The sequence below is a fragment of the Myxine glutinosa genome, chromosome 6, assembly GCF_964187855.1.
Source record: "Myxine glutinosa chromosome 6, kmMyxGlut1.1, whole genome shotgun sequence".
Lineage (NCBI taxonomy): Eukaryota > Metazoa > Chordata > Myxini > Myxiniformes > Myxinidae > Myxine > Myxine glutinosa.
Window position 1 is genome coordinate 1,444,352 of NC_136266.1, and position 27,698 is coordinate 1,472,049.

Below are 27,698 nucleotides of genomic sequence, written 5' to 3' on the forward strand. Positions count from 1 at the left end.
CACTCCTCGTGTGTATAAAGGTCTGCCATAGTTGACTGAACGCCTCGGAGTGAAAAGCTCGATCGGCTAATCCCTCCCCAGGGGTGTTCACCCCGGGAACGCGACAATATATTTACTTCTTCATGCACCTGTACGGATCAAATTGGCACCCCTTTATGTTATCTTTTCTGGTCACCTTGGAGTTGTCCACAGGATTATAACCTCTCACATCGTCAACTCAACGATACAAAGCCTTCTTCCAATGCCACCGACTATGACTCCCCTCTATATCATTGGAATTTGACAGGAAGCTGAGTCTCAATGTTTTCTTCTTGCCATTCCATCTGAAGTTTCATTTTTCAACCTCATCCATTCTGGTCTTGTATCTGCTGCCCTCACCGCTGTATGCTGCCCCTGTCCTTCAAGGTCACACGGTCTCCCATAAACCCTTCCCTTGTTACCTCCTCCCCCTCTAAGTCAAACTCAATGCTCACTTCCAATCCCCTCTTTTTTACTTTTTTTTTTTTTGCCCAGGGCATAGAAAAGGGCACCTGTTTTTCTTCCTGTGTAAGTCAATCTCAAGCTCTTGCCAACTTGATTCTTGCATTTCCTCCTGTAGCCACCTTGAGGTCTCTATTCAAACGTGAGTTGTATTGGACCCACTGAGATACTGTCCCTCTCCAATTCATCTCATGTTTTGGTCCACGTTGGCTATCCCATCATTAACCACCACAATCTTCCGAATAAAGGTTACGAGTGTTCAATTATCGGTTTCTTTCATCAAAGATCCCATTATCCCATCTCGTCTTCAGTTGTCATACCCTTCCTCCCATCCATGGTACACAATCTTGTGGTGAGGCAGTTGCCCTGAAGTAACTTGCTTCACCTCATGAAAGCAAATCCAACTGAAGATAATCTCAGTTCCTTTCACAAAGCTTGGCACAAATGTGTGTCTACCCTCAGGAGAGCCAGGAAACAATATCTTTCTACTCAAGACAGAACTCGCAAACCTGTCTCCTTCCTCCAAATCCTGGTGGCGTCTGGTCAAATCTGTTTCTGGTGTTTGTTCCCCCTCCATCCCCTCCCTCACCTCAAATAGCTGCACAGCTGACCGCACGTGAAAAAGCTGAACACCTCAACTCTGTTTCCTCAAAATGTTGTGTCCCAAAGCCGTCCTTCTCTGCACCCACCGTACCCAGTCGAACCCCCCATCTCTCCCTGTACCCACCTTCGAGTCGAACCCAGCTGCTCCTGGACTCTGTGTCCTTCTCTCCTGACAAGGTGGAGACGTTTCTGTCAAACCTCGACTGATTCTGCAACTGGACCAGACGGCATCAGCCCACGGGTCCTAAAATCCTGCTCTGCCGCTCTATCTCACCCTCTCTCTGTTCTCTTCACCCTCTCTGCTTGGAAATCACCAACATCACCGCTTTACACAAAAAGGTGCAAAAACAGATCCTTGTAACTACAGACCAATCAGCCTGCTCCCAATAATCAGCCAGGTCATAGAATCCATCATTGCTTCTGACATCAAATCCTTCCTCTTCTCCAATGGCTTGATCTCTGATCATCAATTTGGATTCAGACCAGGTCATTCTACTCTGGACATGCTGCTTCTCCTGTTTCAACAATGGATGGAGGTCCTCAACACCAAGCAGGAAATCAGAGCTGTCTCCCTTGACATATCTCGTGCCTTCGATACGGTCTGGCACCCCGCTCTGCTCACCAAACTCTCCTATGGTATCCATGGAAACCTCCACACATTGGCTCGCAGACGTCCTCTCCAGTTGCAGTCAACGTGTGATCCTGAATGGAATTCTCTCATCCCCCACCGCTTTAACAGGCTTAGGTTTTGAGCAGCTGTTGGATAGTTTTGAGAGAGAGAAAAGCAGTAATATTTGCACATCTGAAGCTGGGAACAACATATATGAAGGTTTTTAAAGAACAGTCAGAGAAAGGTACGAGCCAAGTATACCCGCATAGCTGTGGGGGACTAATTGTACTGTTGCTCAGGACATATGATCCCTGCCACTTTCTTCATATAACACAGGGGTTCTTAACCTTTTTCCCTGTCAAGATCCCCAACGGATTGCCCACGATGTCCCCATATCCCCTTCGCCAGACTGTTGACTGACTAAGGCGCACCGCAGGTGCGTATATCGAAGGGGGATTGGGGGCATGCCCCCCTAGAATTTTTTTGATTTCTCATAGCTCAGTGGTGCATTCTGAGGGGTGTTTTTACTTTAATTGCCTATTTTTTTGGATGAAGATTGGTAGCTTATTACCCAGAAAATGGGCCAAGTTCGGGGATCCGCGCCTGATTACCAGTCCCATTAGGTTCCAGTGCGACTTCAAAATATCTCAATAGCTTAGTTTTACACATGGATAATTAGGAACAGAACAGGAAAGAAAATCATTAGGATTTTATCCCTATTTATTTCTTTGCTTGTTAACAAAAACAAAACAAACGAAACGAATCTAAAACATGCAAGTTTTATGCAAGCCGTTTTACTAATCTCGTGAGGTTGTTGCTGCTGTTTTCGTGCAATCGGAATATGGAATCGGGGCACAGTTCGTGACAACACCACTCGCATATCATCGGACACATCAAGTAGATTTCTCCACTTTGATTTCAGGTTCAATAATGCAGAGAAACCTGTTTCACAGAGCTACGTTGCCCTCTTCGCCAAGCTCGAGTAAGCTGCCAACTGCTCACACCAAATTGTAATCACATGCATACGCCCGGGGCGTATAGTTGATTTATTCGAATTTTATGAGAAAATTGAATTTATATATGTTTGAAATATAATTATACAAATATAATTTGTTTTGAAATATATATATTTATATTTAAATATATATTTGTTTTATATTTAAAGTTATTTCATTTAATTTATTATCTATATTATAATAGGCGAAGGTGATTCTGTCTGTCTGTCTGTCTGTCCAGGGGTGTGGCTTACTCTGTTTACAGAGTAGCTCCACCCATTCTTGGAGAGGCTTCATGTAAACAAATATCCACCATTTTATTACCTCGAGTAGCTTTGAGGCCTGTTTAGTTAGGCCCGTGCTGTCTTTCTCCCTCACACAGGTTTATTTCAACTCAAATTCGATATATCATTTCATGTTTAACAGTCGCTAACATAGTTTTAGACTCGGTTGAAAAAAAACGGGAAAAGAATCCCATGAAAGTTTCCGTTTATAGAATGAAATGATTTCTCAAAGCCCTGTAAAATAAAGCCCATTCATTGAGTCACCCTCACGATTTTATCTCGAATTCACCATCTGATTTAATTTTTATCGATGGTTTTAGACTCGGTGTCAGAAACAATTGAGAACATTCAAGCACACACGGGAAAATGCAGAGATATATTTTTAGCCGCGTCGCAGACACTGCTCATAGAGTGCCCTCTGCTGTTGTTGTTGTTCTTCTTCTTGTTCTTCTTCTTCTTGTTGTTGTTGTTCTTGCAGAGAAGACAAAACCTCAAAGCTCCACCCATTCTGGGAACCATAGCTCCACCCATTTTGGGAGAGGCTTCATATAAACAAATATCCACCATTTTATTAACTCGCATAGCTTTGAGGCCTGTTTTGTAGGCCCGTGGTGCTTCCTCTCTCACACAGTTTTATTTCAAATCAAATTCGATATATCATTTCATTTTTCACAGTCGCTAACATAGTTTTAGACTCGGTTGAAAAAAAACGGGAAGAAAATCCGATGAAAGTTGCCCTTTATAGAACGAAATGAATTCTCAAAGGCCTGTAACTTCAAGTCCATTGATATATATATATATTTTAAATCGCAGCATGGTCAGTCATACACCGCCCGAAATAACAGACGGGAAAATGCCGAGATATATATATTTTGTTTAAATCGCGGCATGGTCAGTCATACACCGCCCGAAATAACAGACGGGAAAATGCCGAGATATATTAAAAATTCGTCCATTTGATGACAATCGTCACGATGAAATATTTAATTTATACGTCGTCACAATAATGTGGAGAGAGGAGCATAGCTTCGTTCACGTGTCGCCACACATGGGAAATTGCCGAGATATATTTTTTTAGCTGCGCCGCAGACGCTGGCCATAGAGTGCCCTCTGCTGTTGTTGTTGTTCTTCTTCTTGTTCTTCTTGTTGTTGTTGTTGTTCTTGCAGAGAAGACAAAACCTCAAAGCTCCACCCATTCTGGGAACCATAGCTCCACCCATTTTGGGAGAGGCTTCATATAAACAAATATCCACCATTTTATTAACTCGCATATCTTTGAAGCCTGTTTTGTAGGCCCGTGGTGTCTTCCTCTCTCACACAGTTTTATTTCAAATCAAATTCGATATATCATTTCATTTTTCAGTCGCTAACATAGTTTTAGACTCGGTTGAAAAAAAACGGGAAGAAAATCCGATGAAAGTTGCCCTTTATAGAACGAAATGAATTCTCAAAGGCCTGTAACTTCAAGTCCATTGAGATTTATTTTTTTTAAATCGCGGCATGCTCAGTCATACACCGCCCAAAATAACAGACGGGAAAATGCCGAGATATATTAAAAAATTCGTCCATTTGATGACAATCGTCACGATGAAATATTTCATTTATACGTCGTCACAATAATGTGGAGAGAGGAGCATAGCTTCGTTCACGTGTCGCCACACACACAGGAAATTGCCGAGATTTTTTTTTTTTTTATCGCGGCATGGTCAGTCATACACCGCCTCAAATAACAGACGGGAAAATGCCGAGATATATTAAAAATTCGTCGCCACACACGGGAAATTGCCGAGATATATTTTCACTTTGCACAAAAATAACATCAAGTAATCGAATCAATAGGAATGTCCTGTGCCTATAACATCGACGTTATAGGCACAGCTGCATCTAGGCATTGTGTAACATCGACGCGGCTTTTGTTTTAATAAAAACCTTTTGTACTCGTTTTAAATCGCGCCACGATGATACACAAAAATACACCGACTAAAATAACAGTTGGGGAAAATGTCGACATATATTAAAAATTCGCTTTTTCTTTTCCGTTAAGATATATTACTTTTACTTTTGATGACAGTCGGCACAAAAACGACATATATTTCTTCGTTCTTATTTCATTCAACATTATTATCCGGAAGTAAAATATGTTTCAGGAAATTACCGAGAGATATTTCTTCGTTTTTTTTATTAGTTATGTGCGCAGGCACTTTAAATAGGTTTATTTGAAATCTTTAATTTTCACAATGTAATTTACTTGCCATTTGTCATTTGATGATTACGAGACACTTCCTCTTGAGGATTGTGACAATTCATACGTTGCGTGGAAACTTCCATTTCCAAAATGAATGAGACGGTCGATGAAGAATGCAGACTTGAACAGGATGCAGCAAGAAAACGAAAAAGACGGGCGAACGAGTCCGTCGACAAACGTGAACACAGATTCGCACACGATGCTGCTGCAACAACGATGTGGAGGGAGAACGAGACAGTCGAGGAACGTGAACACAGACTCGCACAGGATGCTACTGCAACAACGATGAGGAGGGTTGGAGAGGAGTTAGGTGTTGGAAAGGAGTTAGGGGTTGGAGAGTGAGGAGCTAAGGGTTGGAGAGTAAGGGGCTAGGGGTTGGAGAGGAGCGAGAAATTGGAGAGGAGTGAGGAGTTGGAGAGTGAGGAGTGAGGGGTTGGAGAGTGAGGAGCGAGGGGTTGGAGAGTGAGGAGCGAGGGGTTGGAGAGTAAGGAGCGAGGGGTTGGAGAGTAAGGAGCGAGGGGTTGGAGAGTAAGGAGCGAGGGGTTGGAGAGTAAGGAGCTAGGTGTTGGAGAGAGGAGCTCGGGGTTGGAGAGTGAGGAGCTAGGGGTTGGAGAGTGAGGAGCTAGGGGTTGGGGAGTGAGGGGATAGGGGTTGGAGAGGAGCGAGAAGTTGGAGAGTGAGGAGCTCGGGGTTGGAGAGGAGCTCGGGGTTTTTTTTTTGTTTTTTTTTGGTATACAAGATCGAGGCTCGTGAAAGAGCGAACATTAATCACACAGAAAGACAAACAGACACACAAAACAAATAACATCGGGAGCGGTAGACAAGATGGGGAGAGAGGGGGAAGGACACAAACACAACATTTGAGAGCAGGGACCGAGAGACATGGAGACATCGAGAGAACTGTGGGAGGGAGAGGGCTTTGGGGGGGAGGCATGGGAAGGGGGGGGGGGGGTGGGAGAGGTATAAAACATATGGACACTGCCAAGACTTCCAGGAAAGAAGTTGGAGTTTCAAACAAGGTGGATCTGGGGTGAATTAGTGGGGGTAGAAAAGATCAAGGTTTTGGATGGGGGAAGATAAGAGATGGTGGTGAACAGCTGTTTTGAAGACCTGGAGGGAGGAGTGTGATTGAAGTGAGTGTGGGAGTTTGTTCCAGAGGCGGGAGAAAAGAGGAATGAAAGAGTGAAGGTGAGCAGAGAGCCGAGATTTCGGCAGTTTAACCATCAGAGGGTGGCTGGCAGATCTTGTGCGACCTGTAGGAATATTTGGGGGACAGAGCACAGAGAGAGCTGGGGGAGCAAGGCCGGAGAGGAGTCGGTAGAAGACAGAAAGACCACCTACCTGCCTGCGGTGAGTGAGTGAAAGGTGAGGGGTTGGAGCGAGGGGTTGGAGAGGAGCTTGGGGTTGGAGAGGAGCTCGGGGTTGGAGAGGAGCTCGGGGTTGGAGAGGAGCTCGGGGTTGGAGAGGAGCTCGGGGTTGGAGAGGAGCGAGGGGTTGGAGAGGAGCGAGGGGTTGGAGAGGAGCGAGGGGTTGGAGAGGAGCGAGGGGTTGGAGAGGAGCGAGGGGTTGGAGAGGAGCTAGGGGTTGGAGAGTGAGGAGCTAGGGGTTGGAGAGTGAGGAGCGAGGGGTTTGGAGAGGAGTGTGAGGAGGCATTGGAGAGGAGTGTGAGGAGGTATTGGAGAGGAGTGCGAGGAGGAGTGAGATTGGAGAGGCGTGAGGGTGGAGAGAGGAGAGTGTCAGGTGGAGAGGAGTGAGGGGTCACATATGTGAAATAAATAAATTGTGTTCATTACACCATTTCTGGATCTGATGAATTGCCAGTCACCATTTTGTAAAATTTAATGTGCAGCATCTAAATCAAGATGTCCAAATGTCACACACGTCCATGCCCGTGGGATTCCCACGGGTGACCCCACTAGTTACAATATATTACAAGTCCCATACCCCCAGGTCCACCAATGCTTGAACAACAGGAATTCCAACTACACTTTCCTTTTCATGTAATTTACTACCAGATCTGAAAAAAAAAACAATTAATCATGAGCAGTACTTCACATGGATAATCACATTATTAGGAAAATGAGAATTTTGTATTTTATAGTGATGTTTTCTTTGATAGAGTACATAGTTCATGAAGCAGTTATTACACTGGTCAACAAAATTTTAAAAGTTTTATGGTTCTAGTATATTTTGAGGTGATTCTAACCAACATGAACGTGTAGATTTGGATTATGATATCCAATTTTCACTAGCACATCCAGTTTTTGAGAACCAGTATACCATAGGAATATCAGCCACAGCCGAAATTCGTCTTGTACTCACTAATCAGGACTTTGTAACGAGACTATCTGAGCTGGAAAGTGTTGCTTGGGATAGCTTTGTGGCTCTTGCCAACAATAACCTTGGAAATTTTCGAGCACCAAATTATGAAGAGCTTGTGGACAAGATGTTGAAGAGTTACCAGGCGCTCGGTGCTCAAATGTCACTCAACATACATTTCTTCCATTCTCATCTGGACTTCTTTCCACAAAATCTTGGCGATGTCAGTGATGAACATGGAGAAAGGTTTCACCAGGAAATTGCCATCATGGAGACTCGATATCAAGGCCAATTCAATCCAAACATGATGGGCGACTATTGTTGGACTTTACAGCGTGAAAGTGATTGCTCCGACAAACGCAAAAGTAAAGTTCAGAAGCACTTTTAATGTGATGTAAATAAAAACTTAAAGTTCATATTATTTTTTGTGATATTTTATAAAGTTCATATTATTTTTGGAGATTTACATTTTTTTATGTGATGTAAATAAAAACTTTAAGTTCATATTATTTTTTGTGACAATAAATAGACTTATTGAGACTTAATCAAGAAATTTGCTTGCTCTAAATATTTTTTCAACACTTTTGATGTACTACGTCAAGGTTACGTGACGTGACGTCAAGGTTAGGAGTATGGATACCCCAAGTTAAGAACCCCAGATATAACAAAAGCACATTACAGCCGAGCCGGGGAACACTGGGTGAGTGAATTGCACAGCTGAACTCCTGAGGTAATTATCTAGGGCTGGGAACCAATACGATATTAGACTCTCTGTACGATAAGGGCAAAAAATTCCTCGGGTTGTCAAATAATGTGCTCTTCTAGCATATCACAGGAATGTTCACTTCGTGAAACCCCACCACCTGTTACCACCACTCACCCCTGAAAGACTATATAGACAGAGCTCTCAGAGCTGATTCTCAGAGAAGTGCATTCAGGTGCTTTTCTCTGTGCCTTGCACGTAAAGATGTGTAACAACTGTGATTAGAAGAAAAGAACCAACTTTAGAGGCCATTTTTCTCCGCAGAGCAGGGTTTGGCCTTTTTCGGGCACCGTGGTCCCCTTTTTGAAGCAATGTTTTATGGCCGGATGCCCTTTCTGCCGCCAACCCTGTTGGTCACCTTTTGTGACACACAGGGAATTACCAGTGAATTGGTACTCAATTTGCCGACCTCAGAAAGGATGACAGGCTGAGTCAACCCCCTGGCGTTAATTCAGCGATCGACCGGGATTCAAACCCAGGATCCTGGGATCCCAATTAGGCAGCCTAACCGCTAAGCCAACACTGGGTAAAACAACTGTGATTGCAAACTGTTCATAAATATTTAAATGGATGACTCAACCAACTTGTGTCTGGTCTCATTAGAGGCACAGGTTTTCCACGACACTTTCATCCGCAGCTCAATAGAATACTGCTCTCCCCTATGGGCTGGTACTCCTGCCTCACACCTAGCTCGTCTTCACGCTGTTGAAACCAAAGCATTCAGAATCATTGGAATCTCCCGCGATGAAGCGAACTCCGAGGGCCTTTCACTCACTCACCGCAGGCAGGTTGGTGAGCTTTCTGTCTTCTACCGACTCCTCTCCGGCCTTGCTCCCCCAGCTCTGTCTGTGCTGTGTCCCCCAAATATTCCTGCAGGACGCACAAGATCTGCCAGCAACCCTCTTCTGGTGAAATTGCCAAAATCAAGACTCTCTGCTCACCTTCACCCTTTCATTCCTCTTTACTCCGGCCTCTGGAACAAACTCCCCCACTCCCTTCAATCCCACTCCTCCCTTCAGGTCCTCAAAACAGCTGTTCACCACCATATCTTATCTTCCCCCATCCAAAACCTTGATCTTTTCTACCCCCGTTAATACATCCCAAATTCACCTGCTTCAACATTCCATGTTTTCCTTTCTAAAAGTCCTTGTAGTGTCCATCTCGTTTATCCTGTGTACTCCACCCCCCACCCCCCTTCCGAACCCAAGCCCTCTCCCTTCCACAGATCTCCCGATGTCCCTGTTCTCTACTTTTGTTGTGCTTCCCTCTCTCTCCCCCTCTTGTCTCCTGCACCCTTCATTATACGTTTCATGTGTCAGCTCTTAAACGAGCCTCGACTTTGTACATAAAAAAGAAGGAAATCAGAGTAACGTTGCCATTTGACAATTCAGGAGGATATTACAAAATCCGTTTCTACATTGAAATAAATGAAGTGTTCGGTGAAAAAGATCAAAATCCGTTCAAAGTTCATTTCCATGTTGTGACCTGTTTACACACCTTTAGTCTGCTTGGTCACCACGAGAGTGTTAAACATCAAGTTTGTTTTAAACCGACTTTCAAAATGTATCCACTGAATGCAAAGTTGCTCTCAAATACAAAGGAACAATTCCATGTCGGGAACACAAGGTTAAAATAAGATAAATGGACAACATTCACTTGTTGGTTTCAGTGATGTGGAAGAGGTGCCGAAGAGATGCTGACAGTACATGCGATGGCAATTTGACTCAAACAAATACCTGTGGATTTACAACTTGTGGATTTGCTTCGGCATTCTATGTACAGTGTGACCTGGAAGTCCTTTCACCCCTCTCTTGGAAAGAATTCCTTCTTAAACCCTAATATACAGGTTTTGGTGTACAGTAATTACAATAATTAATCACTCGTTGTACCTGTGTGCACCTGTACAGTCATTACAATGATTAATCACTCGTACTTGTGTGCACTCCATCATGCAGACATAATGAATGATTATTGTAATTACTGTACAGTGATTAATTATTGTAATTACTGTACAGTGATTAATTATTGTAATTACTGTACAGTGATTAATTATTGTAATGACTGTACAGTGATTAATTATTGTAATTACTGTACAGTGATTAATTATTGTAATTACTGTACAGTGATTAATTATTGTAATTACTGTACAGTGATTAATTATTGTAATTACTGTAGTGATTAATTATTGTAATTACTGGGCAACAAAACCTGTATATTAGAGTTTAAGAAGGAATGCTTTCCTGGGGGAAGGGTAACGTGATTTTCATGCCACACCGTACAATGTGCACTGTACCAATGATGTGTACTGTACCAGCAAATCAGACATTCAAGATTGTACGGAGAGCGAGCTATCGCTTCGTCCTATTCTTTCGATATCCAGTTCGGCCTTTCTCTTGGCTCTTCGCTGGGCCTTTGCCTTTTCTCTTACTCATCTTTGCTCGCATGTCCTTTTTAAGCCGCCGATCGACCATCCGGTAATGACCCTTTACACCGCCGGGTCGCCCGCTCTGCCCTCCGAGACCTTTTTTCGCCACAACATAGGTCACTTCTCTCCTTTTCTTCGCAACACCGGCTTTCTTGTAAATACTGTAGCAGGAAGGTGAGGATGGCAGGGAGAACACAATTAAATAATGGGAATGCTTGCACAGAGATTCTTCCCCTCACATTTCCGAGATCCGCACATTTTCAATTTCTATCGTTTGTAACGTACCTTTTTATCTGAGCCACTTTCTCTTTTTCCGAGACGTCTACAGTATCCGACACGACTTCAGCCTTTTTCCTTGCTTTCTCCATCCTCTTCACCAACTACAAAAAGAAAGTGGGTGGGGTGCAGGCGTAAGAGGTGAGTGGGTCTGCTGTCTCAAGACGAATCCTCCACGATGGAATTTCAACCTCTATTAATTTTATCGACAAAGGAAATTTTCTTGTTGCACCAAATCAAAGAATTTCAGAAAAAAGGAAGAACTTTGGAGCAAATCAAATTAAACCCATATTCCTCCGGTCACCAGTTTATATTCACCTGCTTCTTCTTCCTTGCTTTTGCCTCGGCCACCTTCTTTATCGAACGAGTGTTCACTTCCTTCCACTTATTGGAATAAGAGGAAACTACAGCTCTCTCCACTTCCAGTGGCTTGCGCCAGTTTTTCCGCTCATCAGCAGCAAACCATGCGGGCAGGTCCTCTTCACCTCCATTCACAAACCTGTTTGCACGTTACTCCATAAATATTTTCATTCACACATTGGAAGCAGTGAGAACAAAGTACAAAAATTACTCCAGGTGCATGAGTTTTGGTGGTCAGGCTGAAGTGCACCATCCTCAACGGGTTTATGGATTTTATAGTCGGACTGAAATGTTACATTCCATGGGTTTTTTGTTTTTGTTTTTTTAAGGAGTGGGGGGTGAGGGGTGGGCGCTCGTGGAGGAGCCAAACAAAACAAATGAAGACACGAATGGAAAGAACAAGGTGCAGGTACAGGGTGTGGGGGCACAGTGGCAATAAGGTTGGGGGGAGTGAGGGCACAGTGGCAATAAGGTTGGGGGGGAGAGAGGGGTAAGGACACAGTGACAAGACCCGCATACTAGAGGAGGGACCCGCAGCAGAGGAGGAACCCACAAGCAGAGGAGGAACCCGCGAGCAGTGGAGGGACCCGCAAGCAGAGGAGGGACCCGCAAGCAGAGGAGGGACCCCCAAGCAGAGGAGGGACCCCCAAGCAGAGGAGGGACCCCCAAGCAGAGGAGGGACCCGCAGGCAGTGGAGGGACCCGCAAGCAAAGGAGGGACCCGCAAGCAGTGGAGGGACGCGCAAGCAGAGGAGGGACCCGCAAGCAGAGGAGGGACCCGCAAGCAGAGGAGGGACCCGCAAGCAGAGGAGGGACCCGCAAGCAGAGAAGGGACCCGCAAGCAGAGGAGGGACCCGCAAGCAGAGGAGGGACCCGCAAGCAGAGGAGGGACCCGCAAGCAGAGGAGGAACCCGCAAGCAGAGGAGGATCCGCAACCAGAGGAGGGACCCGCAAGCAGAGGAGGGACCCGCAAGCAGAGGAGGGACCCGCAAGCAGAGGAGGGACCCGCAAGCAGAGGAGGGACCCGCAAGCAGAGGAGAGACCCGCAAGCAGAGGAGGAACCCGCAAGCAGAGGAGGAACCCGCAAGCAGAGGAGGGACCCGCAAGCAGAGGAGGGACCCGCAAGCAGAGGAGACCCCCGCAAGCAGAGGAGGGACCCACAAGCAGAGGGGGGACCCGCAAGCAGAGGAGGGACCCGCAAGCAGAGAAGGGACCCGCAAGCAGAGGAGGGACCCGCAAGCAGAGGAGGGACCCGCAAGCAGAGGAGGAACCCGCAAGCAGAGGAGGGACCCGCAAGCAGAGGAGGGACCCGCAAGCAGAGGAGGGACCCGCAAGCAGAGGAGGGACCCGCAAGCAGAGGAGGGACCCGCAAGCAGAGGAGGGACCCGCAAGCAGAGGAGGGACCCGCAAGCAGAGGAGAGACCCGCAAGCAGAGGAGGGACCCGCAAGCAGAGGAGGGACCCGCAAGCAGAGGAGGGACCCGCAAGCAGAGGAGGGACCCGCAAGCAGAGGAGGGACCCGCAAGCAGAGGAGGGACCAACAAGCAGAGGAGGGACCCACAAGCAGAGGAGGGACCCGCAAGCGGAGGAGGTACCCGCAAGCAGAGGAGGGACCTGCAAGCAGCCTATCCACACACAAGCTACCTTCAAGTCATGCCGATATCCCCACACCACTCTATTTCCAATGTTTGATGACACCTGCCTATCTAATTCAAATTTAAACCTGTCTGGGTCATTCTGCTGCCACTACCTTTCCAGTGAGACCATTCCCTGCATTAACTACTCTCTCAGTGAAAGGCCCTTGCCGAGTCCAGAGCCTGCCTAATAGACACAGGTAGCTTTAAAACTTCACAAGGTGGAATTTTGAAAAATTGGGCATAACCGGGGAACGGCCATGTTTCAAAGTGGCTGCCACATGGCCGTTGACCACCAATAAATGCACACAGGTTTTGATGTAAACATTGTAAAAGAATGTTTTTGTTGTCTTTAATGGGTTTTTACATATGCCGAATACAATGGGTTTGTTGACAATGATTTTTGAAGATACCTAGTTACTGAAATTCAAGATGGCTGGCCATAGCGACCAGGTGAAATTTTCCCACTGTCAAAATTCAGAAACTATTTCACCTAGAGGGATAAATGAGGTATCTTTCCCCACTAAATTAAGGTTGCCCGATTCATTGAAGGGGGTTTCAAGATTGCCTGAGGTCAAGGTCACCAGAAATCCAAGACGGCAGCCCATAGCAACTACAGACTTGGCATTTAATATGGAATATTTTTTTTGTGGGGGTGAACTTACTTTTCAAGATGACTTAGAACCAAAAGTTCATTGGAATTATGTTTAAATTATTCTAGATTTTGTTGATGTGACCTTTAAAAGAAACAAAAACCACATTTGACATTTCGAAGCAAATAAATTGATCCTTGAAAGTGATGTAAACTGATATCGAACTCAATTCACGGACAGTACTGTGTTAAACCTCTGTACGTTTTCCAGAAGTATCTCTTTATTTTGCCCATTAGCCAAATTTTTTTTCAACAAAAACAAAAGCTAAATTATGACTGGGATTACGGACAGTAAAATTACAGTTCAGTACTTCGTGTAACCCCCACGAGCATTCAGGAGAGCACGTACACATCGAGGCATGCTGCTCACGAGATTTGCCAAGGTTTGGACAGGAATCGCTTGCCATGCAGTGACAATAGCCTGCTGCAATTCACGCACAGAGGGCGGCTGCTGGTCCAAGTTGTCGATTTGACACGTTAATTCTGCCCACAAGTTCTCTTTCGGATTCATATCTGGAGACATGGCAGGCCACTCCATATGCTCTACACCACGGTCAGCAAGAAAGTGTTGGATCATGCGAGCACGATGAGGCCGTGCATTGTCATCTTGGAAGACAAAGTTTCCTCGAAAGGCTGCACGAGCAAATGGAAGCAATGTTTCTTCCAGAAGGGCCCTGTACTTGAACTGGTTCAGGTTTCCATTCAGAACAACCAGGTCAGTTTTGCCCCCTGAATGAAAAGCAGCCCAAACGGTCACCCCACCACCTCCAGCTTTGGCTCTTGGCATTATACAATCTTCGTTGTGGGCTTCATGCACTTGTCTGCGCACTCGGACGCGGCCATCTTGACGATAGAGCAGAAATCTAGACTCGTCACTGAAGGTCCCGCGATTCCAGTGTCCTATCTGCCATTGACGGTGCTCTCTGGCCCACTGCAATCGGCGCTGGCTGTGTTGTCTGGTCAGGCGTGGCTTTCTCAGGGGACGCCTGCCACGATAGCCTGCTTGAACCAGTCGTTGGTTTACTCGCCTTCTGGATACAGGCACATTTGTCAGTTGCTGCCACTCAGCCCTAAGCCGATTAGCTGACTTGGTACGGCCATTGCAGACTAACCGGTGCAGCTGGCGATCATCTCTCCTTGTGGTTCTGCGTGGATGTCCTGGCCTCGGTATTGGAGTAGGGACACCCCTCTGAGCATTTCGTTTCAGGATCTTTGACACCTGACCTTGAGTGATGCCATACTGCCGAGCAATAGCACGCTGTTTCATGCCAGAATTTCGTAAAGCCACCACTCCATGACAACAGCACTGTCAAGTTGACGGACCATCTCCAGAGGAAGCGGCAATAACTTTTGTAGACGTGCAGCAGTTGTTTTCCACTAATACAGAACGCAACAACCCTTATATACCTGATTGTGAAGCCAGTCGTCAAATGTACCTGTCCTTACATTTTGTCACGCCACCTGTGATATAATCCTGTTATTGACTTCTTGCTGCGAAAGACAATCAGTGACATGGTTCTTTCAACAAAGACATCACCGAAGGGTAAAATAAACTCACCAGATTGATATACTGAGTTCAGAAAGTAAACCCAAGTCAAGGAAAAAAAAATATTCCATATTAAATGCCAAGTCTGTATGTCAAATTTTCCCACTGTCATAACTCACAAACTATTTGACCTGGAGGGATGAACGAGGTATATTTCCCACGAAATTGAGAGCATCATATTAAATAAATGTGTTTTGATGTAGCCGAGAGTCAAAATTAACAGAAATTAATGTGTACGATATTTAAAGACATTTATTAGACATTTTTGGTTTTAGAAATGTATATGGTTTTAATATGAACATTTGCCATAGGAACCATGAAAACCCCTTCAATAAATCAGGCAACGTTGATTTAGTGGGGAAAGACCTCATTTATCCCTCTTGGTCAAATAGTTTTGAAGTTATGACGATGGAAAATTTCACCTGGTTGCTATGGGCAGCCATCTTGAATTTCAATAACTAGGCAAGGTCAAAAATAATTTTCAACAAACCCATTGTATTCAGCATTCCTAAACCCCCATTATAGACTCAAAACCATTCTTTTAAAATGTTTACATCAAAACTTGCATGCACTTCTTGGTGGTCGACGGCCATGTGGCAGCCATTTTGAAACATGGTCGTTCACCGGTTATGCCCTGTTTTTCAAAATTCCACCTCGTGAAGTGTGAAAGCTACCTGTGTCTATTACTCAAATCAACATTCAAATTGTCGTAGCAGATGTATACGGGTCTGTAGGGCAGAGTGTAGAAGTAATCTTCTTTACCCTGACCCCAAAAGCCAATCATGGTAACCATAGGCATTCCACAATAACATAATGAAAGCAGATACTAACCTATTGAAGGAGTTATTGATAAGGTCTCGAGTCCTTCTTCTCGAAGTTGCAATCACGGTGCCAAGAGCCAGTCCCTCTGCATCGAGGATTCTCACCTTTCTAACTGCAAGAAAGGACACGCAAAGCATTTAATTCAATGCTCCACCAAACCCTCTTACACGTGATCAAGATGAAAGAAAATCTCATTCAAGCTGATAAAGAAAAGGTCCTTGAAGGAACAGGTTGAGAGAACATGTCGAATAGAATGAGCAATAAAAAAAAAGATTGTGAGGACAAGGATTTGGTGAAATTGAACAGATTTGGTAATCATTTCCGTTGTGCTGAATGGAGATAACACAGATGGATCACCCAAGATGAAAATGCAAGAAAGAAAAATGAATTTTAACCCATATGTTTCTCTGCCGGTGCAAGCTGTAGCTCCGCATTTTTCCAGTCTCGTTTGTAGCCCTTCACCACTCGCACAGCTTCGGTCAGTCTCTCGCGTTCATCGTCGGTCCCCTCACTGCAAGAAAAGGCCACATTCGTTCCATTATAGATTCAGTCGCGCACTGCATCCAAAATGGAGTTCAAAGGAACGTGCCGAGTCTCTCGGAGTACAATTCATTTGGAGAACGTCGGGGAAAAGTACATTACTGGATAATTACAAATTCACGGCTTGGTTCTGGTTTCGGATCATATCAGACTTTCTTCCTTCAAACCAAAATGTTCTTTACAAATGTTTTTTGTTCCTGCACGGCATTCTAAACACAATTCATCCTTCACATCACAGCTCCTTCCCAAATGAAACGAGTAAATTGGATCGTTCTGGAAAAGTCTTAACCACACATCTCCACTCAAGCCGTGTGAAAGTGATGCTTTCGCACATTCTTATATTGTCACACATCAGTGGGGTTTGAAGCAGTGTTGTAGTCGAGTCCACCTGGTCCGAGTACAAATCAGAATCAAACAAATGCTAAAATGTATAGTTTTGACGTTTTATCGCATCGCTGATCACATCTTAACATTATCAGTCTGTAGTGTCCCTTGTGGGTACAGTGGGTGTATCCAGGCATAAGGAAGACCGCTATTGAAAATTGGGTCGCCACGTCAAAATCCAAGATGGCCGCCTTGCATTTTCCACTTTGTCAACTCACATCACTTCACCGACGGGGGACCTCGGCGTAACGCTTGTTTTATTTCAATTGAGTTGCAATATATACTTTAATATATACTTCAATTAATGGCCTCTAAAGGTGGTTTAGTGTCCCTTTTAATAATGTAACAAAAGGATAAACTATATGCAGGGTGTTTCAAAAAGATTGATACAACTTTGATTTCCTGCCATTTCTTTGTTTTTTGACCTATACGGTTTTCCTTTTCATGGTTTGGTGGTGTTATCGTGGTATTTCTTCCCTGGGATTTTTAGCTCCGTAGCTCAACTATGCCTTTGACAGTGGAGCAGATAAAAAGAGTGGTGGCTCTGTGGTACGAGACGAAATCATATGTAGATACCCGCCAGAGGTTCTGCCGGAAATACGACCTCAGCACAAGTGATGGACCCACAAATTGTGCCATTCAACATATTGTGAAACATTTTTAGCACAAGGGTACAGTGCACAACCAGAGCAAGGGCAACAGTGACAGGCCAGCATCAGTAACCAAGAGCCAAGCCAACATCGGTGCCGTGTGGGATTCTGCAGTGGACAGTCCCAAGAAGTCCCACCGCCAGCGCTCCAGCGCTCTATAACGACTGGCAGTGATGCCCGGTTTCCTCAGCCTTTCTGCTTTGACGTGTCCCCGCTTTGACGCGTCCCCGCTTTGACGCGTCCCCGCTTTGACGCGTCCCCGCTTTGACGCGTCCCCGCTTTGACGCGTCCCCGCTTTGACGCCACCCCGCTTTGACGCCACCCCGCTTTGACGCCACCCCGCTTTGACGCCACCCCGCTTTGACGCCACCCCGCTTTGACGCAACCAAGCTTTGACGCAACCAAGCTTTGACGCAACCAAGCTTTGACAGAACCCCGCTTTGACGCAACCAAGCTTTGACGCAACCAAGCTTTGACGCAACCAAGCTTTGACGCAACCAAGCTTTGACGCAACCAAGCTTTGACGCAACCAAGCTTTGACGCAACCAAGCTTTGACGCAACCAAGCTTTGACGCAACCAAGCTTTGACGCAACCAAGCTTTGACGCAACCAAGCTTTGACGCAACCAAGCTTTGACGCAACCAAGCTTTGACGCAACCCCGCTTTGACGCAACCCCGCTTTGACGCAACCCCGCTTTGACGCAACCCCGCTTTGACGCAACCCCGCTTTGACGCAACCTCGCTTTGACGCAACCTCGCTTTGACGCAACCTCGCTTTGATGCAACCTCGCTTTGATGCAACCTCGCTTTGATGCAACCTCGCTTAGCAACCTCGCTTTGATGCAACCTCGCTTTGATGCAACCTCGCTTTGATGCAACCTCGCTTTGATGCAACCTCGCTTTGATGCAACCTCGCTTTGATGCAACCTCGCTTTGATGCAACCTCGCTTTGATGCAACCTCGCTTTGATGCAACCTCGCTTTGATGCAACCCCGCTTTGATACAACCCCGCTTTGTTACAACCCCGCTTTGTTACAACCCCGCTTTGTATACAACCCCGCTTTGGATACAAACCCGCTTTGATACAACCCCGCTTTGATACAACCTCGCTTTGATACAACCCCGCTTTGTGACAACCCCGCTTTCATACAACCCCGCTTTCATACATCCCTGCTTTAATACATCCCCACTTTAATACAACCAAGCTTTGACGCAACCAAGCTTTGAGGGAACCCCGCTTTGACGCAACCCCACTGTGATGCAACCAACGTTTTGACGTCTCTTCAAAGCTGTCCATGCGCGCACGCTTTCGAAGTTAAGTAATTTTTCACAATTATGTTTTTGTCGAAACTGTATCTTTCTTTCGGTGTATGTACCTATTGGCGTGTCTTTAATAGGATTCTCGGTGTTGGTTTTTCATACCTGTGTACAGAATCGTCGGTTAGTTCGTGTCGCATATTCTGAGGCCTAGTGTAGTAGGCTACCGTGTCCGACCTTGGCTTGAGGCTTTGTTTTTGTCTCAGCGGTTCTTCAATCGCGCTGCAATTACTTTCGGTCTCTGTTTTTCCCGGTCTTTTCACCCCCATACTTCCTTGTTTTAAAATCTCCTCCAAAAAAATAATAATAATAATTATTCCCTTCTCTGTTCTTATCCGTTTGTTCGTTCTTATTTGTTCGTTCGTTCTTCGACCACGTTGTTCATGATCACTGATCACGTTGTTAAAAAATGTTTAATCTGTCCCCTGAAGAACTGAATTCTGTCATATACTATAACACCTTTTTCTTCTTCTTCTATAAAAGGATGCTTTCGACTTGCTCACCAAATCTATTCATTCCAAAAAAAAATTCCATCTCTTACAGTGCCTCTTTCATACATTCCCTAAACTCTCCAGCACTCCACCCATCCTTCAGCGTCCTCAAACGTATTTTTGACTCGAAGGTCTCAAGAAACTCATTTTGCAATAAATGTTCGTTTCCCATTAATCGTACACTTTTCAAAATCCAATCTCACCCCTCCCCTCCAAATTATTCCCCATCACCCCTCCACCCCAAATCTTCCCCATCACCCATCTCTTTAAAATATTCCCCCATGCCCCTCCCCTCTAAATCTTCCCCATCACCCCTTCCCTCCAAAACTTCCCCATCACCCCTCCCCTCCAAAACTTCCCCATCACCCCTCCCCTCCAAAACTTCCCCATCACCCCTCCCCTCCAAAACTTCCCCATCACCCCTCCCCTCCAAAACTTCCCCATCACCCCTCCCCTCCAAAACTTCCCCATCACCCCTCCCCTCTAAATCTACACCCTTGCCCCTCCCCTCCAAATCATCCCCATCACCCATCTCTTTCAAATCTTCCCCCTGGCCCCTCCAAATCTTCCCCATTACCCATCCCTTTCAAATCTCCCCCCTTGCCCCTTCCCTCCTAAACTCCCCCCACACCCCTCCCCTCCGAGACTCTCCCTCGCTCCTCCTAGACTCCCCTCTCACCCCTCCTCCTCAAAGCGTCCTCCCCGCTTCTTCCCCCTTCCAACTTTCACCTTCATCTCCCTCAACCTTCTGCCTCACTCTTCACCCTCCTCAAATAACACCTCACTGTGCCTCACCCAATTACCATCAAACCTTTTGACCGCACCATTCTTCCCTTTCTCCAAGCTATTCTGAAATCTCGGACACACCTTCAACAGCTCTCCCTACCTCTTCCTCCTCTTCCACATCTTACCCTACCACTCCCCCCGTTCTGTATCCGATGCTCCCCCTTCCTCTTCTTTAACAGTATGGACCTCAAACATCCGGGGCCTTCGCTCAAACTTGACTGATCTCTCCATACAGGTTGCTTCTGACAAACCAGACGTGATCTGCTTCACAGAAACTTTCCTCCTTCATGATGTCTCTGATTCCTTGGTATCTCTCCCAGGTTACTCCCTCCTCCGGTATGATAGACCTGAGCCTCGTCCTGGAGGTGGGGTTGCTATCTTTATCAAAAACTCTCTTCCTCACTCGCCCTGCACTGCCCTCTCTCCACCTCACCCCCAGGAATACCTTTGGCTACGGCTTCCCCTTCGCTCCCACCTTTTGTTCATGTGTGTGTTGTACCGTCCACCAAACAGTGATGAGTCCATCTACATCTCGCTGTCTGATAATATGGACCAACTTCTATCTACCCATCCCAACTCTCTCTTCCTCATATGTGGTGATTTCAATTGTCACCATGCCAGTTGGCTGGGTGTGGGTACCTCTCTCACCAGCCATGGCTCTTCAGCAAAGGACTTCTGCGACTCACTGGGACTGACACAATCTGTCAATTTCCCGACTCGGATCTCAGTCAACGGAGCATCTTCTCTTCTGGACTTGGTTCTGCCTAACTTTCCTGAAAATGTCTGCTGCTCTACTTCTGCTCCAATGGGCTCATCTGATCATGTGCTTGTCAAAGTGGACATCTCTCTGACCATTCTCAGAGAGCCTCCTCAGCGTCGACGAGTCTGGCATTTCACTCAGGTCAACTGGCACAGTCTTCAAGCAGCCATCAATCATCTGGACTGGTCTCCCATCTCTACCGCCTCTGACATCAACTCATCCTGGGAATTCTTCCAAAATAAATTGCTCTCTCTCATGCACAGATTTATCCCATCTCGTCTTCAGTTGTCATACCCTTCCTCCCATCCATGGTACACGGAATCTTGTGTTGAGGCTATTGCCCAGAAACAACTTGCTTTCGTCTCCTGGAAAGCAAATCCAACGGAAGGAAATCTCATTTCCTTTCACAAAGCCCGAAACAAGTGTGTGTCCACCCTCAGGAGAGCCAGGAAACAATATCTCTCCGATCTCAAGACCGAACTCTCTTATCTGTCTCCCTCTTCCAAATCCTGGTGGCATCTGGTCAAATCTGTTTCTGGTGTTTGTTCCCCCTTCATCCCCTCCCTCACCTCAAACGGCTACACGGCTGACTCCGCACGTGAAAAAGCTGAATGCCTCAACTCTGTGTTTGCCTCTAAATCTTGGGTCCCAAACCCATCCCTCTCTGTACCCACTGTACCCAGTCGCACCCAGCTGCTCCTGGACTCTGTGTCCTTTCCTCCTGACAAGGTGGAAAAGTTTCTGTCAACCCTCAACTATGATTCTGCAACTGGTCCTGACGGCATCAGCCCACGGGTCCTAAAATCATGTTCTTCCGCTCTTTCACTCCCTCTCTCTGTTCTCTTCACCCTCTCTTTTGCTCAAGGTCATCTGCCATCTGCTTGGAAATCAGCCAACATCACCGCTTTGCACAAAAAAGGTGCAAAAACAGATCCTAGCAACGACAGACCAATTAGCCTTCTCCCAATTATCAGCAAAGTCATGGAATCCATCATTGCTTCAGATATGAAATCTTTCCTCTTCTCCAATGGCTTGATCTCTGACCATCAATTTGGTTTCAGACCTGGTCACTCTACTCTGGACATGCTGCTTCTGCTTTCTCAACAATGGATGGAGGTCCTCAATACCAAACAGGAAATTAGAGCTGTCTCCCTTGACATATCACGTGCCTTCGATACGGTCTGGCACCCCGCTCTACTCACCAAACTCTCCTCCTTTGGTATCCATGGAAATCTCCACGCATGGCTGGCGGACTTCCTCTCTAGTCGTAGTCAACGTGTGGCCCTGAATGGGTTTCTCTCATCTCCTCTTCCCGTTCAGGCTGGAATTCCCCAAGGCAGTGTCCTGGGCCCTGTGCTTTTTCTGGTCTTCATCAATGATCTCTCTGACTCTCTTGAAAATCCTCTCTATCTCTTTGCTGACGACTCTACTCTCTGTCGCTCCATTCCTCATCCCTCAGATCGGCAGTCTGCAGCCTCCTCACTCTCTGCATACCTGGACAAAATCACAGACTGGGCAAACAAGTGGAACATGTCTTTCAATCCTGACAAATCTCACACTCTTACGATGTCTCTCCGAAAAGACCGACTGGACAACCCTCCCATCCACTTTCTGAATAATCCTCTCCAAGAAGTTCTGTCACTCAAGCTTTTGGGTCTCACTATCTGCCATGATCTTTCCTGGGAAAACCACATTTCAAATCTGGCCTCCAAAGCCAGTCGCCGACTGGGCATCCTCCGTCATGCGAAGTCCTTCCTTGGCACACCTGAGCTCCTCACCACATACAAGGCTTTCAGCCGCAGCTCAATGGAATACTGCTCTCCCCTCTGGGCTGGTGCTCCTGCCTCACACCTAGCTCGTCTTCACGCTGTTGAAACCAAAGCATTCAGAATCATTGGAAACTCCCACGATGAAGCTAACTCCAAGGGCCTTTCACTCACTCACCGCAGGCAGGTTGGTGGTCTTTCTGTCTTCTACCGACTCCTCTCTGGCCTTGCCCCCCCAGCTCTCTCTGGGCTCTGTCCCCCAAATATTCCTTCAGGTCACACAAGATCTGCCTGCAACCCTCTTATGGTTAAACTGCCAAAATCAAGACTTTCTGCTCACCTTCACTCCTTCATTCCTCTTTTCTCCCGCCTCTGGAACAAACTCGCTCACTCTCTTCAATCCCAATCCTCCCTCCAGGTCTTTAAAACAGCTGTTCACCACCATCTCTTATCTTCCCCCATCCAAAACCTTGATCTTTTCTACCACCGCTAATTTCACCCCAAATCCTACACTTTTTTGAAATACCAACTTCTGTCCTGGAAGTCTTTGGTCTCCTTGTGTTTTATACCTCTCCCCCCCCCCCCCCCCCGCTTCCCACGCCTCCTCCCCCCAGGCCCTCTCCCTCCTGCGCTTCTCCTTGCTCTCAGGTGTTGTGTTTGTGTGTTTCCCCTCCTCTCCCCATCTTGTCTTCCGCTCCCTCCTTTTGTATGTTTTGTTCGTCTGGTTGATTTGTTTGTGGAATTTAGCTCTTTCACGAGCCTCGATTCAGTATACAACAAAAAAAAACAAAAAAAAAAAACACTGAAAAGTCACATGGCTGGAGAAGATAAAATGTACAGTTTCTTCTTCTTCACACATTAACAAATTCTACCTTCCAGACTGAACAACCGATCATGTTGAAATTTTATACACTTATTCCGCTTGATGACATCTGCATTACTTTAAAGATTCACATCGATCAATGAAGCGGTTCAAGACAGAAGGATTTTAAAATTCCCATTGAATTTTTTATTGCTGCCAAATCATGTGACCTATCGGAAATTCCAAAAGACCATTTTAGCATCCAGACATGTGGAACATATTTCTGAAGTTTCCACTCAATATGTTCAAAAATGAGGGAGAAGATAGGTTTTAAAGGTTTATGTTTCAAAAAATAATAGCTCCCAAACCATGTGATCCATGATGTCATGGTCGCTTAACTTTTTGTTCGTCATGGGTAGGCCATCATGCATGCAAAGTTTGGCCTCAATGTGTTCAGCCGTTTGAGAAAATGTGTTTTTAGTGATTTTTAAGGCTTTTCTTTTAAAACAATATGGCGGCCGAAACGCGACCGATGACTTCTTTTTTTTTCTGCATCAATAATTGCAGATGCATCAATAATTGCATATAAATTATTTATACCAAGATGATGCTCAAGAAATTTCATCTTGATCGATGAAGTTTTTTACTTGTCGAATTATGACGTCATAATGGAGACACCGATGACATCATTAACATATTTTATTCCCCATGGAGTTCTTTACAATGAGCCATGTCTCAATCTTTTCTACGTAGCACTTTTGGAGATATGGAGGTGCAACGTTTTTCAAGATGGTGCCCGTACCACGTGACCTATGATGTCATAATTACCATTGAAAGATTCCACAGGCGGAGGTGCTCCTGTGGTGAAAATTTCCTGTCAATTGGTCCAACGACTGCAGAGAAAATGATTTTTAAAGGAAATAAATCTGAAAAATGGCAGTGGTAAAATCGTTCAAATGGCCCGAGGAGAAAAAAAATGTAGTTTCTTCTTCCGACAATAACTTCTGGCTTGCAGACCGTACAACAACCAATGATGTTGAGATTTTAAACACTTATTCCCCTTGATGACAGCAACATTACTTGAAAGTTTCAGGTCAATTAATGCAGCGGTTCAAGAGAGGATTTTTAAGATCTTCATTAAATTATTCATTGATGCCAAACCATGTGACAACGCAAATTCCAAAAGTCCATTTGAGCTTCCCGGCATGTGGGACATGTGTCAAGTTTACACTCGGTATCATCAAAAATGAGGGAGGAGATAGGTTTTAAAGTTTATCCTTCAAAACGTCATGGTTCTCTTTTGTGAAGTGAAGTTCTGTGAAGAGAATGACAGAGATCTGCAATCTGGTGGTGAAAGAAGGCCGCATTCCAGTGGGTTGGGAACTGAGTACCCTCATCCCTCTATACAAGGGGAAAGGTGACCCTCTAGAGTGTGGCTCGTACCGAGCGATAAAGTTATTGGAGCATGGAATGAAGGTATTGGAAAGGGTGTTGGAGAGGAGGATAAGGAAGAAAGTGAAGATTGACGAAATGCAGTTTGGATTTATGCTAGGAAGAGGAACGACAGACGTGCTTTTTATTGTGAGGCAGTTGCAGGAGAAGTACATGGAGAGGAGGAAGAAGTTGTTTCTTGGGTTTGTTGATCTGGAGAAAGCATTCGATAGGGTTCCACATGAAGTAGTGACATGGGCATTGAGGAAGTTAGGAGTGGAGGAATGGTTGATCAGAGTAGTGATGGCAATGTACAAAAGAGCGCGCACAGCTGTAAGGACGAAGGACGGGAACAGTGGTGAGTTTGAGGTGAAGGTGGGAGTGCATCAGGGGTCGGTACTAAGTCCACTACTATTTGTAGCTGTCATGGAGGTTCTGGCTCAGAACATAAAGGAGGGTTTACCGTGGGAGTTGTTGTATGCAGGTGATCTGATGTTGATTGCAGAAAGTATGGATGGACTGAAGGAGAAGATGAACAAGTGGAAGGAATGTATGGAGACAAAAGGTCTGAAGGTGAATATCGGAAAAACGAAGGTAATGGCAAGTGGTAAAGCATGTGGTGAGGTGGAAAGAACTGGGAAGTGGCCGTGTGCTGTGTGCAGGAAGGGTGTTGGAGTGAATTCCATTCAATGTCCAATGTGCGCTGAGTGGGTTCATCAAAAATGTAGTGGTTTGAGAGGGTCATTAACCAGTGTGGCAGCTACATTCAAGTGTAAGGTGTGCACAGAGGGAGCTGCAGATGGAGGAAATGTTGAGTTGGATCTTGGAGACGGCATGAAGCTGGAAGGTGTGAAAACATTTTGTTACCTAGGAGACATGCTGAATGGAGAAGGTGGATGAGACTCGGCAACGGTTGCTCGAGTGAGATGTGCATGGAAGAGGTTTCGGGAACTGAGTGGAGTGCTGACGAGGAGGGGAGTGTCGTTGAAGCTGAAGGGAAAGGTGTATGCTGCATGTGTGAGAAGTGTTATGATTTATGGGAGCGAGACATGGGTAATGAACGTAGAGCAGCAACGAAGGCTGGAAAGGGTGGAAATGCAAATGGTTCGGTGGATGTGTGGAGTATCGTTGAGAGAGAGGAAGACAAATGATGAATTGCGAAAGATGATGGGAATAGAGCCTGTGATGGATGCTGTGAAGAGAAACAGGTTGAGATGGCTTGGTCATGTGTTGAGGGAGGATGAAATGGAGAACATCGTCATAGGGACCGCAAGGCTAACCCCTGCTCTTGCAGGGAAAATGGCCTTAAAATGCCTGTTGTTGTTGTTGTTGTCTTCAAAACTTCATAACTCTTAAACCATGTGACCTATGCAGTCATGAACTTCTTTTGAGCAGCTGTTGAATCAGTTCTTGTATATGGGGCAATTACATGGACCTTGACATCATCACTAGAAAAGGCCCTGGATGGTGCATACACTCGCATGCTCAGAGCAGCCCTTAACATCTCATGGAAAGAGCACCCCACAAAATATGAATTGTATGCAAAAATCCCACCAATCAGTGTAACCATACGTCAACGCAGATCAAGATTCGCTGGGCACTGCTGGAGAAACAAAGATGAGCTCGCAAGCGATGTTTTACTTTGGTTACCAACTCACGGCAAACAGGCACCAGGGAGACCTGCGAAAACATATATCGATCAGCTTACAAATGATACTGGGTGTCTGGTTAACGAACTACCTAATGCCATGAGTGACAGAGATGAATGGAAGAAACGTGTCATGGAATGCCGAGCAAGCTCGACGCAGTAAGTAAGGTTGAGAAGAGTGATATAAATTAATGTAGAAGGAAGTAGAGGACGGGGAAGACCGAGAAAGACTTGGCTAAAGATGGTCGAAGAAGAAATGCGGGCAAGGGGGTTAACAAGGGGAGATGCAGAAAATAGGGCAAAATGGAGAACATCGTCATGGGGACCGCAAGGCTAACCCCTGCTCTTGCAGGGAAAATGGCCTTAAAATGCCTGTTGTTGTTGTCTTCAAAACTTCATAACTCTTAAACCATGTGACCTATGCAGTCATGGTCGCTGAACCCTTAGTTCATCATGGGTTTGTGATAATGCATGCAAATTTTGGGCTCTATCTGTTCAGCCGTTTTGGGAAAAAAGAGTTTTTAGTGTTTTTCACGAAAAACAATATGGCGACCGAACCACGTGACATCACATCCAAAAAATTTGGCACTCTGAATTTTATTTTCACTTAGGTCATGGACAAAAAATATATTCGTGGCTCTATTTGTCAAATTCTAACATCATAACACTAGCACTTTTAATACCCTAAATGAACATTTTTTGGTCCCATTTCAGCTCTTTAAAATGAGTTACGATTCAATTTTTTCCATTGAGCCATTTCGGAGATACAGGGGGCAAATTTATTTGGGTTTTCCAAGATGGCGCCCATACCACGTGATATATGACAAAATTATCAGTAAAACTTATACAGGTCTGGCCAATCATTTGTTGAAAATTTTGTGGCAATTGGACCAGCAGTTGCAGAGAACATCAATTTAAAAGTTTTCGGACCTTGAAATGGTGGCCGGTGGGGAGAAAGAATAAGAAAAACTCTAGGAATAAATATAATAGGTATTCCTCTACATTACATGCAGGGGAAGCCTAATTAAAGTTTATTGCGTGATTAAAGGAGAAATGACTCTGCATTTCATCTAAAGAGTACACGTATTTTAAAGTGCTTTATAGTCAACAA

At 45.5% G+C, this 27,698-nt stretch overlaps 1 protein-coding gene across 1 annotated transcript in view; it reads right to left on the bottom strand.

Annotated features, from left to right (window-relative positions):
* Positions 1 to 9,671: 9,671 nt before the first annotated feature.
* FTSJ3 (FtsJ RNA 2'-O-methyltransferase 3) overlaps positions 9,672 to 27,698 on the bottom strand; it is a 134,937-nt gene continuing 116,910 nt past the window's right edge. The window contains exons 17-21 of the mRNA XM_078779544.1: positions 16,408 to 16,523; positions 16,022 to 16,124; positions 11,319 to 11,499; positions 11,010 to 11,104; positions 9,672 to 10,885 (exon numbers count right to left, since the gene is read on the bottom strand). Of these exons, the coding sequence (XP_078635670.1) occupies positions 10,648 to 10,885; positions 11,010 to 11,104; positions 11,319 to 11,499; positions 16,022 to 16,124; positions 16,408 to 16,523 (733 nt within the window). The 3' untranslated portion in view covers positions 9,672 to 10,647. The remainder of the gene's footprint in view (positions 10,886 to 11,009; positions 11,105 to 11,318; positions 11,500 to 16,021; positions 16,125 to 16,407; positions 16,524 to 27,698) is intronic.